General features: G+C 45.9%; 1 protein-coding gene across 1 annotated transcript in view; it reads right to left on the bottom strand.

Moving 5' to 3' along the window:
- EGF (epidermal growth factor) overlaps positions 1–17,391 on the bottom strand; it is a 732,085-nt gene that overhangs the window by 69,530 nt on the left and 645,164 nt on the right. The window contains exon 21 of the mRNA XM_085635667.1: positions 7,376–7,493. Coding sequence (XP_085491793.1) covers positions 7,376–7,493 — 118 coding nt within the window. The remainder of the gene's footprint in view (positions 1–7,375; positions 7,494–17,391) is intronic.

Genomic DNA, 17,391 nt, shown 5'->3' with positions numbered 1-17,391 from the left:
GATTTCCTTGCACCTGAATGGGCCTGGTCTGCCTTGGACAATGCTGTCTCCACCTCCTGCCAGGAAGCTAGACCACAGAGGGCAGAACTGGTTTGGGCTGAGCACAGACACTGTCTTCTGAAAAGAACAAGGAGAAACTGAGAATAAATATTGAGGCCCAGACCCCTGAACTTTAGAATTCGCTGGGATTGAGGAACATGCCAAGGAGAAGAGCTGGAAGAACTGCCAGGAGGAGTCCTGTCCCTTTGCTGTTTAGTAGCTTTGCTGGGTTGGCCTGCTGTTGCTGCGTCTGCCTTAGGCAGTGAAAGGACTGGAAGGAGCTTTCTTCATTTGTTGCTGAGTATCTCCTAAGGCTTGAAATATAGCTTGCCTCCTGTTCACGAAGTCTGAGGGACAGCAAAGACTTCACTTACCTCTGTTGCCACAGAGGGGGAATGCAGCCAACACTGTCACCAACACCACTGCTGGCACTGTGTTGTGAAAGCACCTCAGAAGGCACCACCACACTTCGCATCGCAACCCCGGTCTCACCGACGACGATGACCGCCACCACCACCAATCCTCTGCTTTCACTGCAACATGTGGGCACAGCACTCTGCATCGCTACACTCCACCGCCCTGGTCTCACCGACATCGCTGAACACTGACCTTGAAACCTGTGTCTACACCGTGGATTGGGGGTACAGCTCGTAAGTCACACAACACACCGCCCCGTCCTATACTGCAGTCTGGGCCGACCGATGCCAGCTCCCATCAACTGGCACTACCGCTTGCACCATGACCTGTCAGCACTGCCACGAGCACCACCCAATTCCGCACCGCAGCCCTGGTCTCACCGATGCCACTGGACGACCTTCACTGAGCCGCTGCCTGCACTGCGACTTTGGGCACTGCATGCCACACCGCGACGGTTGCCACGACCGGCCTGCACCGATGCGGTCGGCCATAACCAAAGGTACTGTTTACGAGTCTGCTGACCCTGACACCGGTCCACACCGACGTGGTTGGCCGGAACTGTTGGAGTCTGTTGTTTTCAGCACCGTGGTAGCCCCAGACGGAGCTACCCTCTTTAAAGAACTGCACTTTAAAGTCATTTTTACAAAGTGCATATTTTTGATTACTGTATGCTGGTCTTGTATCGTTTTTGTATTGTTTGCACAGATAAATATTGGTAATTTTTCTAAAACTGGTTTGGTGTCCTTTTGTAGTGTTTGCATATTAAAGACCACGTTGCACAGGGTTGCTCTTATTCGCTAGAGCCATGATACCAATCCGTGTATTGAAATGATATAGTTTCAGCATTTGATGTGAAGTCAAATGTTCTTGATCAGCCCTTAATCCGCTACGCAAAGAAACAGAAGTGCCTTCCCGCCCCCAGGATACTGCTCTAGTGCCATCAGAGATACAATCAGAGCTGCCTGATGTCTTGGCACAGTTTACTGGAGTCTCACTAGTCCAGTAGCCACTGGCTAGCTGTAGGAGGGTAGTAGCTGGTCAGAGTGCCAATACACCCTGATACCCCAAAATGTCAGAAAAAGAAAGGTGGGGGACTGTACCACAGAACACATATCACCAGCTACAGATTTTAACTGGAACTACCACACAGAGTACCACAGCACAAGGGAGGGGTCTGGCAAAGTGATCTCACCTTCCAAGGACTGGGCTCAAGCTTTCCCATCTCCCTCTGTCTCTGTTGGTGTGCTGCAAGCTTCCTTAGCTTGAGCAGCTGTCTGCAATTTCCTTGTGTTCCAGGCGACAGCTAAACAAGCCTCACACAAATAGCAGGCTCTCTGACCGATGCTGCTGACTGATACCCTTGCTCCTTATCAAACTGGCAAATTCTTTTGCAGCATAATTCATCAGTCACAGAGAAAACCTCCTCAAGTTCAACCCTTATCAAGGGGTATAGAGACAGGGTGATCAAGCTTCTTATCTTGTCATCACACCACATGCTGTGGTTGGCTTACTTGGACGGACTCAGTGTGGGCTGCCTTGATAGAACCGTAGACCAGTCTTGAACAATAACTGACCACTAAGGCCAGACTTTTACCACCTCTGATTGACAGGCTGAACCAATCAGAGGGTTTGCTACTTTTGAATACTGGGCGCCCCTTAAATCATGAAGCACAGTTGTGGCATGTTCACTGTGTTCAAGACATGCAAAGGCTGACTTATTGTCTTCCATTGTACCAGCCCAGGCTATTCCCAAGAGAGGATTTTTAATTAACTCCAGTCCAGAAGGCCATGACCATCACCCACAAAAACTAGGGAGGGTTCCTCCTAGCAGAGTTAGTGCAGCTAAACACAGATAAGAGTGTCTACCCCCAGCAAACCAGGTTTCTCCAATGAATAGGAAGGGGCACGAGAGAGCTGGAATGTCCAGCAGAACAGTTCAGTTCTCATTACACACAATGGCTCACCTCACCATCCTCACCAAGCACACCCACTGGATTTCAAACACACGTCCCAGGTAGACAAAGACAACAGGACCACAGGCAAGGGAGACTGCACAGACTTGATCAGGAGGGTGGCTAGTAGCCCACCCTTCAGAGAATACCCGGAGACAGATATCCCTGAATAGATTTATTGCTGCTACCACTGCCAATCTACCACAGCCTGGGGAGGACAGTAGCCACACTCTGTGAAATAGGAGTGCACTATGCATGCCCCCCTCGACCTCCGAGACATGTATGACTGAGGGAGGGATCTAAAAAATATATAGTAACTTTTAAGTAGCTTGCCTGGAGAGCAGCATAAGGCAGGGATGGGACGCTCTCCAGAGACATGCAGAAGACTTCCAGTCCCAACAGTCATCTAAGAAAAGAGCTTGGAACAAATAAAAAGTGAATACAACCAAATGTAAAAAAATGTGCACTATTTGGAAAAACGTACTGCTCTCAGGTATTGTGGCTGCACTGAATGTTCATAAATCAAACATACATTCAGGAAATAGGAACCCAGCTGAGTGGGTATATTCCCTGTTGGGCATGCTATGGGCTTCGTGCATGACAAAACAGACATGCTTATTTTCCGATGCACATACTGGCTTCTTTAAGCGTTCAATGTGTAGATGCTATGGGAAGACAACTAAAACAAACACTCCCTCCGTTCCAAGTTGCAGGCCAACAAATTGAAAGAGTCTCTGGTTCAAGAAGTGCCTTGTCTGCCACTGGTGCATACTCAACCACTGTCAGCTGAGAGGCCAAGAGCAGGAGAAGGAGAAGATGCAACCAGAAAATGCATAGGAAGCGCCTAGGAGATATCAGTCTCCATAAGGGGAGGGACATGAAAAGCAGGAAGAGTTCAGGTGATGTACTCACTTAATATCACCACCCCTGACGTCAAAAGAAGTTAAAAGTGAAGGGGAGTGAATTTCAGTGCCTTGACAGATCTATAGAGGTGACTGTGTGGGAGGTGGATTATAGATTTTATTTCCCCCTTAGTTTTATATAGCGCAAACTTTACCCGAAGGTATCAGGTATCAGAGTGCTTTACATGAGCAACAGTTGCGTTACACAAGGACACATTCTTTTATTTTTAGATATTGCTTATAGTCAATAAGGAGCAAGTAAGGGAACCTGGGAGGTAATGCCATTCACACATCAAGAAGTATATCCACAGAAACGTTGCCATCCACTCACATAAGCAATTCAGCTAACTCCATTGAGCACTGTGGAACTGTGAGACTCTGGCTTGGTAGGAGACAGTCAACAAATTGTCCATGGATACTTTAATGTCATTACAGCACCCCTCTCAATATATTTACCCTTGCAAGGCTAGCTGGTAAAAGGTTTGTTTTTCGAAAGCAACTGATTACAATAGTTTTTGTAATGTTTTCTTTAGTATTGAAATCGTTTGGGCACCTAAGTTCAATTTAGTGATAGCAACAAATGCACTAGTGAGGGCAAAAGACAAATTCTGATTGACAAAATCAAGACATGAGGAATTTTATCCCTTCAAAGGGATTTTTCTTTCCAGAAATTCCACCTCAATGGTTAAATGTTTGCAATCCTAAATGTAAGGTTTGGGACGAGTTTATGGGTGTTCCTTATACGTCCTGCCTGTAAGATAACACTAATATACATGCAGGTTTATGAGTATTCGCATACCCTTTGCTGTTTCCAACACTGGAAATACTTTCAAATTAACTCCTGTCAAGAGCAGGGGTTAATGTCTTAGCATGGTAGGAATATGTCAGCAGCATCCTCCTATTTCATTGTCGTGTAAAGGCGTTACTCCATTACATGCCCTACATAGTCCAAATGCACATTTGCTTCACATTCCTGAAAGCAAAATGTCCACCCAGTGGATATCTTCATGAGTAAACATTATTCATGTGAGTACAACTGTAAATGCATAACTTGTGAAGATTTCTTGGTGAACTCCAGGGACCACAAGTGAATTCCTGTAAAGTGAAGAACTTGCTATAAACAAAGGGGTAATTCAAGGAGAGCAAATGTCAGACTTTTTGTAAATTTACTGAGTTTTAACAAGTGCAACAACAATTGTTGCTATGCTGCATTGTATCAAAGAGTGACAGAAAAACAGCACTATATCCACTAAAATATGGTGCTGTTTTTCTCTCCCCCATTCACCAACGCAAGCACTATTACACTATGCGTCCTGTCATGTCTTGGTATTGTACCCATTCTGTACAAAAACTATGCTTTAATACTTTTCCCAATTTGTATGTGTGTGTACAGAACAGTACACATGCAAAGTTGGAAAAATGCAGAGACTATTAAAAGTTGCTCCACTTCTACATCTGCCTGGAGGAGGTGTCATTTGTTGGTGCAAATCTATGTCTACCAATGTTAATAGAAACCCATAGGAACGCCAATATACCACCCATGGTACGCACCCTTGATGCAATGCAGTGCAAAGTAGTGCACAGCACTACTTTACATTACATTAGACAACTTGCCAGCACACGTCATATTAGCTATGCAAACTAAATTCCACCACACACTTTATGCTGGGTTTTAATCACTTTTGTGATGCAAAGTGTTAGTAAATCTTGCGTTTCCTGCCTGTGTCCTTTGTTAAGTAGACCCTGAAACTGTACTTTGAAATTCTAACATGCAGCTGTATGTGATGTGTTTGTTCTTTGTTTAAAGAAATGCTGAACAGCTCCTTTGTGCATTGTGCTAGTTCTATAGTGAAGAACATTAGTAGTTCTTTTAACTTGCTACAAGTGTTATGCAAGTGATTAAACATTGTACTGTTCCTGCCATGCCGTACCTGTTGTTTAGGTGTAAGAGAACCTTTCACTGCTATTGCAGATAGGTGTAACTTATATAAAAGAACCTTTTACTGCTTCTGCCCCCCCCCCCTCCAACACTGTGCTGTAACTGCTATGAGAAAATAAAGCTTGTTTTGTGGCTGTATATCTTGTACCTGTTATGCATGTGATAGAAGATTGACCTGTTGCTGTTCGTGCACCCTGTGTAAGAAAACTGTGTATTGACATAGTGTTACGATGGTATAGACACTGCCACTGCCTTCCCTAGGGCAGTGTAAAATCAGATTAAGGGCCTGGCTTCGAGTTCGGCTAATGGGTTACACCATCACAAACGTGATGGATATCCCGTCCGTCATATTACAAGTGCCATAGGATATCATGGCATCATGCACCCTTAATAAGGCAGACGGGATCTCCGTCACGTCTGCCAAACTGTAAATCAGGCCCTAAATGTTCCTATTGGGGGCTTGTGGGCTTTCTGTTGTTGGTGATTTGTGCTGATGGTACACCTGCTACCAGGGCAGAAACACTTTTGGCAGAAACATAATGTTGAGCAGGACGCCATGTAAGCATGCCCCAGGCAGCATTTTTTGGTTTGTTACAGAAAACACAAAAAAGAAATATCCCCTGGTGCAACTGGAATTTTCTCTTAGCATGTGGGCGGGGGGCATTTTTGCTTTTTGTTCTTGTTTGTGACTACCATGCCTAGCATGGCGGTCGTAAACATGAAAATACAGTGTCCAAACACCCGGCCGAAATAGGGCACACCAACAGACACTGTTGAGAAAGAAGACCCAAGGTGTCTCCTCTGCCATGCATCCAACGTCAAAGCTGGCTGAGACTCTATGGTTGGAAACTCGGTGGTTCTACCATCTCTAAATTAGGCGGGGACACAGAAGTTAGCTAAGAGGACATGAGTTCATGTTTTTAGGTGATGGTCTGTTACCGCCAACCTCCGATTGAGGCCCTTACTCTTTCTGCACCTACTAAAGTGTGTAACACACCTCAGGACAAGCTGCTGTTATGAAGCACTTAGAAGTAGGCAGACGTTGACTGGCCAGGTAACAGATTTAGTCAAAGCTCTATTAAGTGCTGTTCGAGAAATGTCATAATATACAGCACACACTTACCTGCAGATTACCCAACAGGTTGTGAATAGACTGCAGTGAGTATCCGAGCTAAGATCCACCGATCTTACTTTTTCAAGGGGAATACTACTATTCCACGCCAAGGTGGAAACCTTTAGATAAAGCATAGCGTGTCATACATATTTTTATTTTCCTAACAGGCTCACATTTACTGGGTTAACAGCTTTCTCGCCTAAGCCGCCCTTTCTTAAATTTCTCCCGCTTGTTACACTTTTTTACAGAGATACAATGGTACTTTTCTAATATTGTTTATCCATGAGCTACTATCAAACATTCATGTTCTAAGAATGACTTACTATCATTAACAAATTACCCGCTCCAGTTTTGGTTATGTCTGCCAACCAGACAGACTGAACCGCCCTTTTCTGAAAAATGGTTCAGGTACCCATGCGCACAGAAACATGAAGAGAATGGTTTGCACCAGCTTCCGTTTATCCTCAATATGTTATGTTTCATCATTCATGTCACATCCAGTCATGCTGTGTTATGTCAAGCAAAGCCATCATGCATGTAGTGAAGTCTTTGAAGATACAGCTTCCAAAGTGCACAGCGTTTCCTAACTTCCCTGTAGCTGCAAATGTCCCACCCAGGGTCACAGAAGCAAAGTTAAATGTGCTGCTCTAGCGTGCCTGCGCCCAGCCATGTGTGAAACGCTTCCAGAGGCGCTGCTGTAAAAATAACCCATGGGGTGACGCCCTGCGTCATCACACTGTCGGGGCCTTGATTTAGAGGCCGCTCTGCAACTGTCCAGCGCCGCGAGCTAACAATAACACCGGGCAAAGGCCGCGCGCCGCCGGCAGCTGTGAACTCCCAGGGAAAACAATGAGGTAAGATGAACCGAGGCCAGCAGCGGAGCACGCCGGGACTACGGCGGCTAGTTAATGGATCTAAGATGTGAATTATGCGACATATAATCTCAAGTGGATGCCTAATGCTCTTTGATCCCGGGTGCTTCTCGCGCTGCTGCATATGGACGGAGAGTTACCCGAGGCTTGACGCCGGGAGAAGGGTCGATCCGGCCGTCTGCGAAGCTGCCTCCCCCGCCGCTTCCTCTCGCTGTGGAGGCTGCTGTGCACGCGCGCTTCTGGGGAGTTCTCTTGTTTCTGGAACAGAAAAGGAAAGATGGGAAAGCGTTAAGAAATGAAGACTATGGAAAGGAAAGGCTGGCTGTCACAAGAAAGGACAAGGAAAGAGTTGTTCTGAACATCAAGTTTTTATTGAGAAAGGCCAATAAAATCACTTAGAGTAAATTATTAGTTCGCCCACCACGCCAAACCAGCTATTTCCCCACTTCAGACGTTGAAGAGTCAGCTGAATCGACCATCAACAGCCTTTGGCTGGTAGCTCATACACCACGGGGCCGCCAGCAGCATTGTCACTCCTGTCTACAGGGGGCCTTCAATGCTGCAATGCGTCCAATGGAGAGAGAAGGAGTGCAACATATCCACCAAGATATGGCGCATTCCTGCTCCCTCTTTGTGCTAGCGCACTGAATGCTGCTAGCACCAACGCAGGCATCCTTGCGCTGTCGTGCAAGGGAACCTGCATTACAGGGAGGATTGTTGTTGTGCTGGAAGGAATGCTGCACTAAAACAATTCTCAGAGGCATTTCCCTCTTTCTACGTGTGCTACAGAATGCAACACACCGGGCATATTAACAAGGGCCATAGCGCCGCTTTCCCGGCACATAGCGGCGGAAAAGGAGCGATTTACACATCGCACAATCATCAAGGAGGCGCTAACATGCATTAGAGCATGTTAGCTGCCGTTTATATCTAAGCGATATACATCGCTAATCAGATGCAAAATAGGCGTTCCCTCGAAAACCGACATGAAAAAAGTCGCTAAGGAAACACCGCGGTATTTACAACCCGGCCCCAAACACGCAAAGTGATAATTAAAGCCGCGCTAACTGCGGTTTTCGCCGGATTCCTACGTCTGCAAAAATCCCGACTTAGCTATAAGTTAAATGGGAGGTGGATTGCATGGTTAAGTCCACATCTCCCTATTTACAACATTCTCATTAGTGCTGTTCTTATTTCGCTGTATTCCGCCGCTATTGATGGGTATAACCATCTATCACGGGGTTTCATATCGCCTGTCAGTAAAGTGTTGCAAATACGCTGCTAACACAGCCATGTGAACCGGCGATAGACGGCGATAAAGCAAATCGCGCTAAGCGCGATTTGCGGTGATTACCACGGCCCCTTAATAATATGCCCCGTAGAAAGAGGAAAGAACAAGGAGAAATAAGCATATTTCTCCTTGTTACTCCTCTGTTGGTATGGTGTAGAATTTGATGCAATACCAGGTTTGCTACCCTTAGTAAATCTGGGATTGCGCTAAAATCCATGGGTGGATGCTTGAGGATACCTACACCCACCCACACAACGCATTCCCAACACAGAGTAACACAAGCAAGTGATTTGCACTGCCTTGCATTACTCTAGATTTACTAAGCCACGTAGAGCCACACAAGGTGGCTCTGTGTGGCTTACTATATATGACTAAGGGCTTGCGTTGCTTTGCGTCGCCTTGCGCAACACAAGGGAAGCGCAAACCCTTTGTAAATCTGGGCCCTAGTAACAGCCCACTTTCACTCTCTGTGCCCAGCTTTCCATCCAATTACTTTTTGACTGTATATTTGCCTTTGACCCTGTACAATGCTCTGTTGTCTTTAGTCTAAGTTTGCACTATATGAAAACTACATATACACACACAATACACAGCTTTCTATATTATATTTTGATATTTCCTTAGCCACCCCTGCTTAGCATATCCATTAACCTACACTATTATCATAACCCTACCAGGAGAATGCTTCAATGGCCATATATTTATTCCCTAGACCCACACACTGTTGCCAAAAATTCCCAAGACAAGGAAACAAAGATATATAACATAACTGCATTATAATATATTTATTTGATTTCAGTTTATCTAGCTCATCTTGTAAAAAGTGATTGCTATGCTCTGATGATTATACAATGGTCTGATGCCCATATGGGTTGGTCCATTCTAAGGAAATCTGTATAAATATATAAAAAAGGATTATAGATGTGCAACTGTGAATTACAGGGATGTTTTTCACTGAGGGGTTTGAGTGACATCAAATAGACAACAAGAGCGAATTTTGGGTTCTCCATGCTGTCACTTACAACCCAGAGGTGAAAAACATCCCAGTAATTCACATTTTACCCAGGTAGTTGCAGAGAAACAATGGGGAAGCCATGTAAGAAAAAGGTACAAAAAATCCTGACGTTGTGCCACCCACTCCCATCTGAAAAAACCCTCCACCACCCAAATATATAAAAAAAAGATCTAACCTTTTGCCAATCATCCACACCATTCTATGCATATGCTGCCCCACCGCCCTAAACAGATTGCACCAGAAAAATGAATGGCCTCCTGACATCTACACCCCCCCACCACCCTTTGCGTGCCCACCCCAAAGCCACTCTTGCCACACTCGACACCGCAATGCCATCAGCTCTTTGAGATAGTTTGCCAGCACAGCTTCAATTCCCCTCTCAACTCGAGTCTGAGAGAAAAGCGCTGACAGAGGAAAATGCGGCTAGTGGATGCAAAGCACCATCCTTGTCTACTATCTCTCTTAGGTTTGTGGCGACCCGGAAAAGGTCGGAGAAGGCAGGCAAGACCACCAACCACCATTCTGCAGCTGTGCTTGGGTCTCTGGAGATACATGCAAGGTGGCGGAACAAAGGGTTGATGTCACAAGCACTTTTGTCAACCCCTGTTATGATGTCACTATAGTAGATAGCCCAGGGGTCTCCAACCTATGTAGTGAAAACTACTTCTGGTCACTAAAAATCATCATGAGCTACTGAAGGCCAAGACACTTGCACATTAGTACCAGGTAGGCCTGGGCCAAAATTTTGTTCCGTTTGCGGAAATTGCGATAATTTGGCATTTTCGCGTTCCGCGGAAAGCGCGAAAATGTCAAAATTTCCGCATTCCGCAGCTTAGCGATAATTTGTTTCTTGCTCGCGCCATAAAATAATACATTCTCGCGTGCGCGCAATCGCCTTACCTGAATCCCCGCGTTCGCCGATAAGTTTTCCCGATCCGGTCGCGTTCTCCACGAGATGTTGGATTGTTGGTAGCCGTTTGCGCTGTCTCGCAACAGTTCGCGCCCGCAGTAACGTCATGCGTCGCGCGATCACGTCTTTCTTCTCGCGATCATGTACCGCGAGACAAGTGAAAACAAGATGGCCGCGCCCGCGAGCAACCGCATGAGTAAGTTGGCGAGCCGCGACCACGCAGAAAATACCGCGAACGGGCGGGAAAAAAACTTCCGCATCTTCGCGATAATTTGCGAAAGTGAATTTCGCAAATTCCGCCCACCCCTAGTACTAGGCACCCACGTGCCCAGCTTCATTAACTTTAAACCTAAAATCATAGAGCCAGATACTATTGCTTGAACAAAATACTTTGACTAGGGGCACTATGACAGGGCTGCCATGTGTGTCAGTGAGAGCGTGGTCTTTGGGGATGCATGAACATGAGTGCATGTGACTGGCATATGTACTTGTGGCTCAGACATACCTTTCACCATGTGTGGCACCGTTACATGTATACAAGTATATCAAAAACATACAACCATTTATTTAAATGAAAGGAATTCAAAGTGTCCAAAAATGTTCAGCAGAAATTTTCATAATATGGGAAATTTTTCTGCACTTTGAATTTCTCCCACTTAAGGGCAGCTCCCTCATTTGAGCGTAGAAGCATCGCTCCACAAGCCCCAGAGCTGGATAATAAAACTTAATAAAGTTGATTACCATTTTATTTTTCAGCAACCTGTCCTGAACTAAGTGTCAGGATGGGGTGGGACCACTGGTGCAGAGTGGCTGCAACAGGAGCTGTGTGCTTTAAAATGCGAGTGTCTCTTTAGCCGGCCACTTTGAGCCAGCCAACCAGGCATGCGCATTTTAAAGATCTCTAAACTAGCTGTCTTAGACAGCTAGGTTAGAGAGCTTGCATGCCTCCAGTGCACTTAGGAGCGCTGGAAGATCCTGCTCTATCCAATCCTGGTGCCTCTTTCATGCTGTGAATGCAGCACCAGGATTGGGTAGTGTAGTATCCCACATCAGGAGCTTCTGTGAGGAGAAAAGAGGAGAGAAGACACCCGAGGGAGGAGGATATCGCGCTGGAAGATAGGAAGGTAAGTTTACTTTATTTTGTTTTGTTGTTGTGACCCCCGCCTCCCATCTTTGGTGCATGCCAGCCTCCACTGGTCCCACTTAAAACAAAATATACTGCATTTTTACAGTTATAAATATGACACTGCAGCCACTGGGAACAAGACACCTGAAGTGTGTAAATATGGCACTTTCAAATAGGAGAAAATTAAACAGAAGAGTTAACGTTATGTTAATATGGATTCCATAAACCTCATCAGTTACCTTTTTTCCCATTCAAAGTGTCACATTTACAAACAGCAGGCATCTTTCACCCAGTGGCCTGTAGACACGGTGCCATATTTATAACAGAAAAAAACAGTAATTTGTTTGAATGGGAGGAATTTAAAGTGACGAAACATGCTTCATAAAATATTAAGATGTAGTTGGATTAATTGAAAGTGGCGGAAAACATTAAGACTTAAAGTTTCATAGAAATAATTTTCTTCACTCTAAATTTCTCCTATTTAGAAAAAAAAGATTAGTTTTTCAGTGATAAGTGTGGCACAGTGTCTACTGGCCACTGGGAGCAAGGCGCCTGTTTTTAACTGCAACACTTTGAAATGGGAGAAAATTAAAACAAAGAGTTACCGTAATCATTAAGATAACTTCATTTTTATTTTCTCCCATTTAACGACATTCGGAAACATCATTTCATTTTCACTCCAATATTGAGTTGACAAGGACTTTTATGTAAGAGTTAAATACCTCAGTGCTTTAGTTCTTCACCTCTATGCCCTACTCTGGGACATAAATCTTACTCCAGCTCTGCTGATTATCAGGCCCTGCTATCTGCAGCCTGAACATAATATTATGAAATAGCTTAGCCTTTCCTTAACCTTAAAAGGACAATGTGACCCTGTGCTTATTCCAAATTTACTACTGGTAGCTTGGAATCTGCAAGTTGGAGACACCTGGAATAACCAGATTCTGATCCTGTTATTCACACTAAATGCTTCCAATGGAAGCCATATACACCAAATCATTAAATACACACAGAATTGTATGAATCCATACCCAAATTGGGTGACAATATCACAGGAGATGGAGTAGTCATTCTATGACACTTCTTTTTCCAGCATGTCAGCTACTATTGAGGATATTCTTAAATACCACATATAAATGATAATTGAACCTAAATCGTATACCTCCTATCAATTCCTATCAATTTCATATAAGATGGTGTTTGAAATGGGTCTCTAGTTGACAGAGGTATGCAACCTGTCCAAGTAGGGGTCACCACTCTAGTCAGGGTAAGCTAGATGCACACTTAGAGATAACCTGTGCTCACCCTCTGGTAGCTTGGCACAGAGCAGTAAGGCTTATCTAAAGAAGCACTGTGTAAAGTATTTTTGCCGCACACACACACACTCTAACACAATGAAAACCCCACAAAAACTCCAAACAGGGTTGGGATAATAGATTTGAATTTTATGAGTAAATCGAGACCAAAACATCAAAAATCGAATCAGTAGAACTGGAGCTATACATTTCTAAAGATAAAATCTAAATATAATGCTTAGAGTCATAAAGCGCCAACAAGAGACATCTGGTCACGCTAGACTGGGATAAATCCAAAGTTCAGGCTGACTGCGATGGAGGGCATGCCGGCTACAGGACTCATGCAGGTCCCGCTGACAAATTACCTTGGGTGGAGGATGCGTCAACGTTTCACCTTAAGGGTGTATTAAGCACTTCTCAATGTTAACCTATGAGAGGAATCGACCTCACAATAGTAAAAAACGAAATTGGGTGTTTGTCACTACTAGGATATGCAAATCGTAGAATGACATATTCTACCTTGTACTTATACTGCACTCTGCACTAAGGGCTACATGTGGCCTACCTTAGGGGTGACTTAGCTCTAATAAAAGGGAAGCTTAAGGCTTGGCAATGGGTACTCTTATGCCAAGTCGAAGTGACAATAAGGTGCATACACAGGCAGGGGCGGCTCCTAAGTGATGGCGGAGGAGCGTCGCCCCTCTGCTTTTCAGCTGTGGGAAAAATAAAATGACAATAACTTAGTTATTGTCATTTTATGTTTTGTGTCCTGCTTTGCGGCGGGCGGGTGGGTGGGGCTGCTCTGCTCTCTGAACAGTGCAGGGGAGGAGTGGTTTGCCCACTCCTAAAGTGCGCAATGACTGTTTGGTCGGCCCTCTCAGGCCGCCCAAAACAGAAAACAGTCATATGCACTTCCTTGTTCTCCATGCAGGCTGCATTACAACCTGCATGGAGAACATGCCCACCCCTCCAGCCCCTTACTGAGCGCCGTGTCACGGCACTCAGACCAATCACAACACTGCATTGCAGCATTGTGATCGACTATGGGGAGGGGGCCAGGCTGCCTGTTTCCTGTTCCTGTTGGAGGCAGGAGAGAAGGAGAGTAAGAGCAGAAAAGACGCTGGAACCGGCCTCGAGGTAAGTTTTTAAAATTGTTTTGCTTATCACTCTCTTGAAGATGCCTTTTCTGCAGGGTCACCCCAGATTATTGCCTTATGCTGCTGAACCCGTTTTTAGGTGGAGCCCAGCGCAGCGCGCATGCGCTGCCCTATGGGAGGCTTCTTGTGAGCACTCCAAACTTCCCCAAGACTTCTCCTTGTGGTTCTGGCAACTCCCACACATTCCATTTGCCTTTGCATGTGGCTTTCAATAATGAAAGCACGCAAATGGCCAAAGACGGGTGCATGTCCCGCCTTTTCTCCAAATATTCACTCCCATGGTGTTTGGGTCTCGGGAGCGAGCAGCGACGCGCAGGGTGGCAGCTGCATTCCTTCCTCCCTTGTTGTTGTGGATCATGTTACTAATTAACACAGTTCGGTCGCTTTCACTATTGCGGCCGCGCTTGTTTTCTGTTTCCATGATTTTTGTCCTTGTGCATATATTGCAAACGCACGCGTTTCATGAAGAAATCGCATGGAGTAAACAAATAATTTATTATTTATTTATGAGTTATTGAAATAATGTGCTCGGGTGCTGCGATTCTTACAATGGCGCCTGTTTTTCTGTATTTTTATTTTTTTGGGTGAGCGGCCCTAGGTGGTGCTGTGGGCTTGCCACAGGGCAGGGGCATCTCTTCTCGTCCTCGTGCTAGGGGCGCATGATGCCTTCTCTGCTAAGGCTGCAGACAACTGCTATGGGGCATGCAGCATTCTCCTCCTGAGTGCGATGGTGGCAAACTTTCACTAGGGAGCGTGCAGCGATCTCCCCGGCAGTGTCTGCTTTCTGGTCATGGAGACGGTGAGCTGTACATGCCACTAAATACATCTGGTGAGTTTCTGTGGAGGCAATATGGCTACAGTTCAGGTTAGTTTTTACTTTCCATTCGACATTCTTCTAGTCTCAGCCTAGAGCTCAATGCCCGGACCCCTCTTGCCTGCTGGTTCTGCTGCTGCAGGCAATGTGTGACAGCACGGCGGGCCTCTTTCACTGTCTCTGTGTTTTTAACGCCTAGGTTGAGGTCGAGGGGCACTGCAGACTCTGCGATATGCCGGGCGGCAGAGCAGCTTGTATTTACAAAGGTGTTTTAAACCCTGTCGGGACTGCCTCTTTGCAAGTCACTGTCACCATAGCTGGGTGGGTTGAATCGAGTGACTGCTGGGTGGCGCTGCAGCCATTACTCCTCTCAGACCAGGGCAGTCTCCCTGATGCTGAGGGCCAACAGGCACTGGAGATTCCGGGGCAGGGTTTTATTCAATGCCGGTGAAGCCTCGGTCTTTTCCCCTGTTGGCGGGGTGCCGCAATCGACTGCTGCCAGAAAACCTGTACGCCGGAGCGCCTTTCGTCGTACCTCTGACTACATATGGGCCTCGTGGTGTTTTGCATGACCTCATTACGTGGGCGCTCCCCCATCCTCCTCTAACTGGGGGAGATGGTAGCAGGCGGGGGCAGCTTAGTGGTGCCTCTTTAGGTAAGGAGCATGACATGTTGTGGGCCTCATCATACCTTGATGGGCAAAAATGTGTCGGTCATCGGTGTCCTGCAGATAGCGCTGTATGTGTTTCTTTGTGCTGCCTGCCAACCCACACAGCCTCTCAGCAGACAGACAGCAGCTGTTATGGGGAGTTGATGGAAGCAGACAGGCACTAATTCCTCCCTTAGGTAAGGAAAAGGTTCACTCTCTTCCTGGGGCAATATGACTTCTTCACCGAACAGGCAATCGCGGCAGCACCAATGTATATATCCTCCTCCTGCACGGCAGTTAGCAGTAGGCCAGCACAATAGGGACCTGTCTCAGCACCAACTTTTCAAAACTGCGTGTCCCACTAATGAACTGGCTTTTTAGGTCGAGCCTAAAGTCAGCCTAGCTCTTGCCAAACACGTATAAGATCCAAAAGGCTAGACCTATTGGCTATGCCAATGCTTGTTATGTTGGCCGTAGGACTCTGTGCACTTTACCCAGGCTAAACAGCAGTACGGTGTGTGTGCTCTTCTGTTAATCATGGCAAAATGCGTATACATGTTTGACACATTTAATCTACTTATAAACTTATAAATCCCTGGTATATGGTACTATATGTACCAAGTGCCTGTAAATTAAACTCATTGTGCCACTCAATAAAGAAGCTCCCTAAAACATGTCTCCTGTCTATAATTGTAGCCTGTAGTTATAAACTGCTATTTCAACCTGGCAAAAGAAACCTTTTGCCTGACTTAAACCTTCCTTTTTAATACTTTTCAGTCATCACTTAAGGTAGTTGGCCCTAGTTGTTTGTAGGGCAGGATGCATCGTATCTAAAAACATGTATATGTAACATTTTACACGTTTCTGGGGCTATCTGTGAGTGACCTGCTGCACTGGACTGTTCATGGCCCTCCCACTGGGGAATGTGTATTGTAGCCAGACAGTAGACAAAGGGATTGGGACGGGCAAGTGCTGGCGATTGGGTGGGGTCAAGTGCTGGCCTTCCCTTAACAGGATAGCCTAGCTTCATTTTAAAGGGGGACTCTCCTGTCATAGGGAGATGCAGCTAACACTTAGGACTACCTCCTCTCTTGTGCAGCTAGCCAGTCAGGCAACAATCACAGTGGGCAGCTTATGACATTACAGTGACAGGTCTGCTGGAGGTTTACATATAACACTTGGGACGCACTTCAAAGGGGTGAGGACAGGACACCAAAAACAGCTCATCTGTATACACTGTCTGGCTGTTGGAAGGCCCGCTTTTGTTCCACCAGACTGCTGTATGGGGATTCAAGGACTGCCTCGATCTGAATTTTGGTGTTAAATATGGGAAGAGACTGAGATTAAACAGACAAAAGGTGATGGGAGGAATACTTGCAATTTGTCTAACCACTAGTAATCGCTTGGGGTAGCATTCCAACCACTCATTCTTTTGCCCACCATACCACCTCATATTAGACCCAGCCATATGAAAATTAGTCTTGGTTCTGCTACAACAGAAACAACCCTTTCCGAACTGCCTAGCCAGGTCCTCTCTGAATCGGAACATAAGCAACCCAAGACTGGTTTCGCTTTAGCTGGGGCTCTTCAGCTGGATGCCGCTTGGTTCCAGTGGCACAGTGAGCAAGTGACCAACGTCTTGGCATGCTCTTAGCCACTTAGGGAAGTACATCAAACACACAAAAGGTGATGGGAAGAATGCTTGCAATTTAACCACTGGCAAGTGCTCAGGGTAGCATTCCAATCCATAATTTTTGGCCCATCATTTCACCTCAGCTTAGACCCAGCCATTTGGTAATCAGTCTTGGTCATGCTCCATTAGGAGCAGCTCAGCCGAACTGCCAATCCAGGCCCTTTCTGAACGAGGACACAAGTAACTGAAGCCTGGTTTCACCCTAG

The sequence above is a fragment of the Triturus cristatus genome, chromosome 2_1 (assembly GCF_964204655.1).
Source record: "Triturus cristatus chromosome 2_1, aTriCri1.1, whole genome shotgun sequence".
NCBI lineage: Eukaryota > Metazoa > Chordata > Amphibia > Caudata > Salamandridae > Triturus > Triturus cristatus.
Note: the sequence above shows the minus strand (reverse complement) of the source record. Positions and strands in the feature narration are given on the sequence as shown.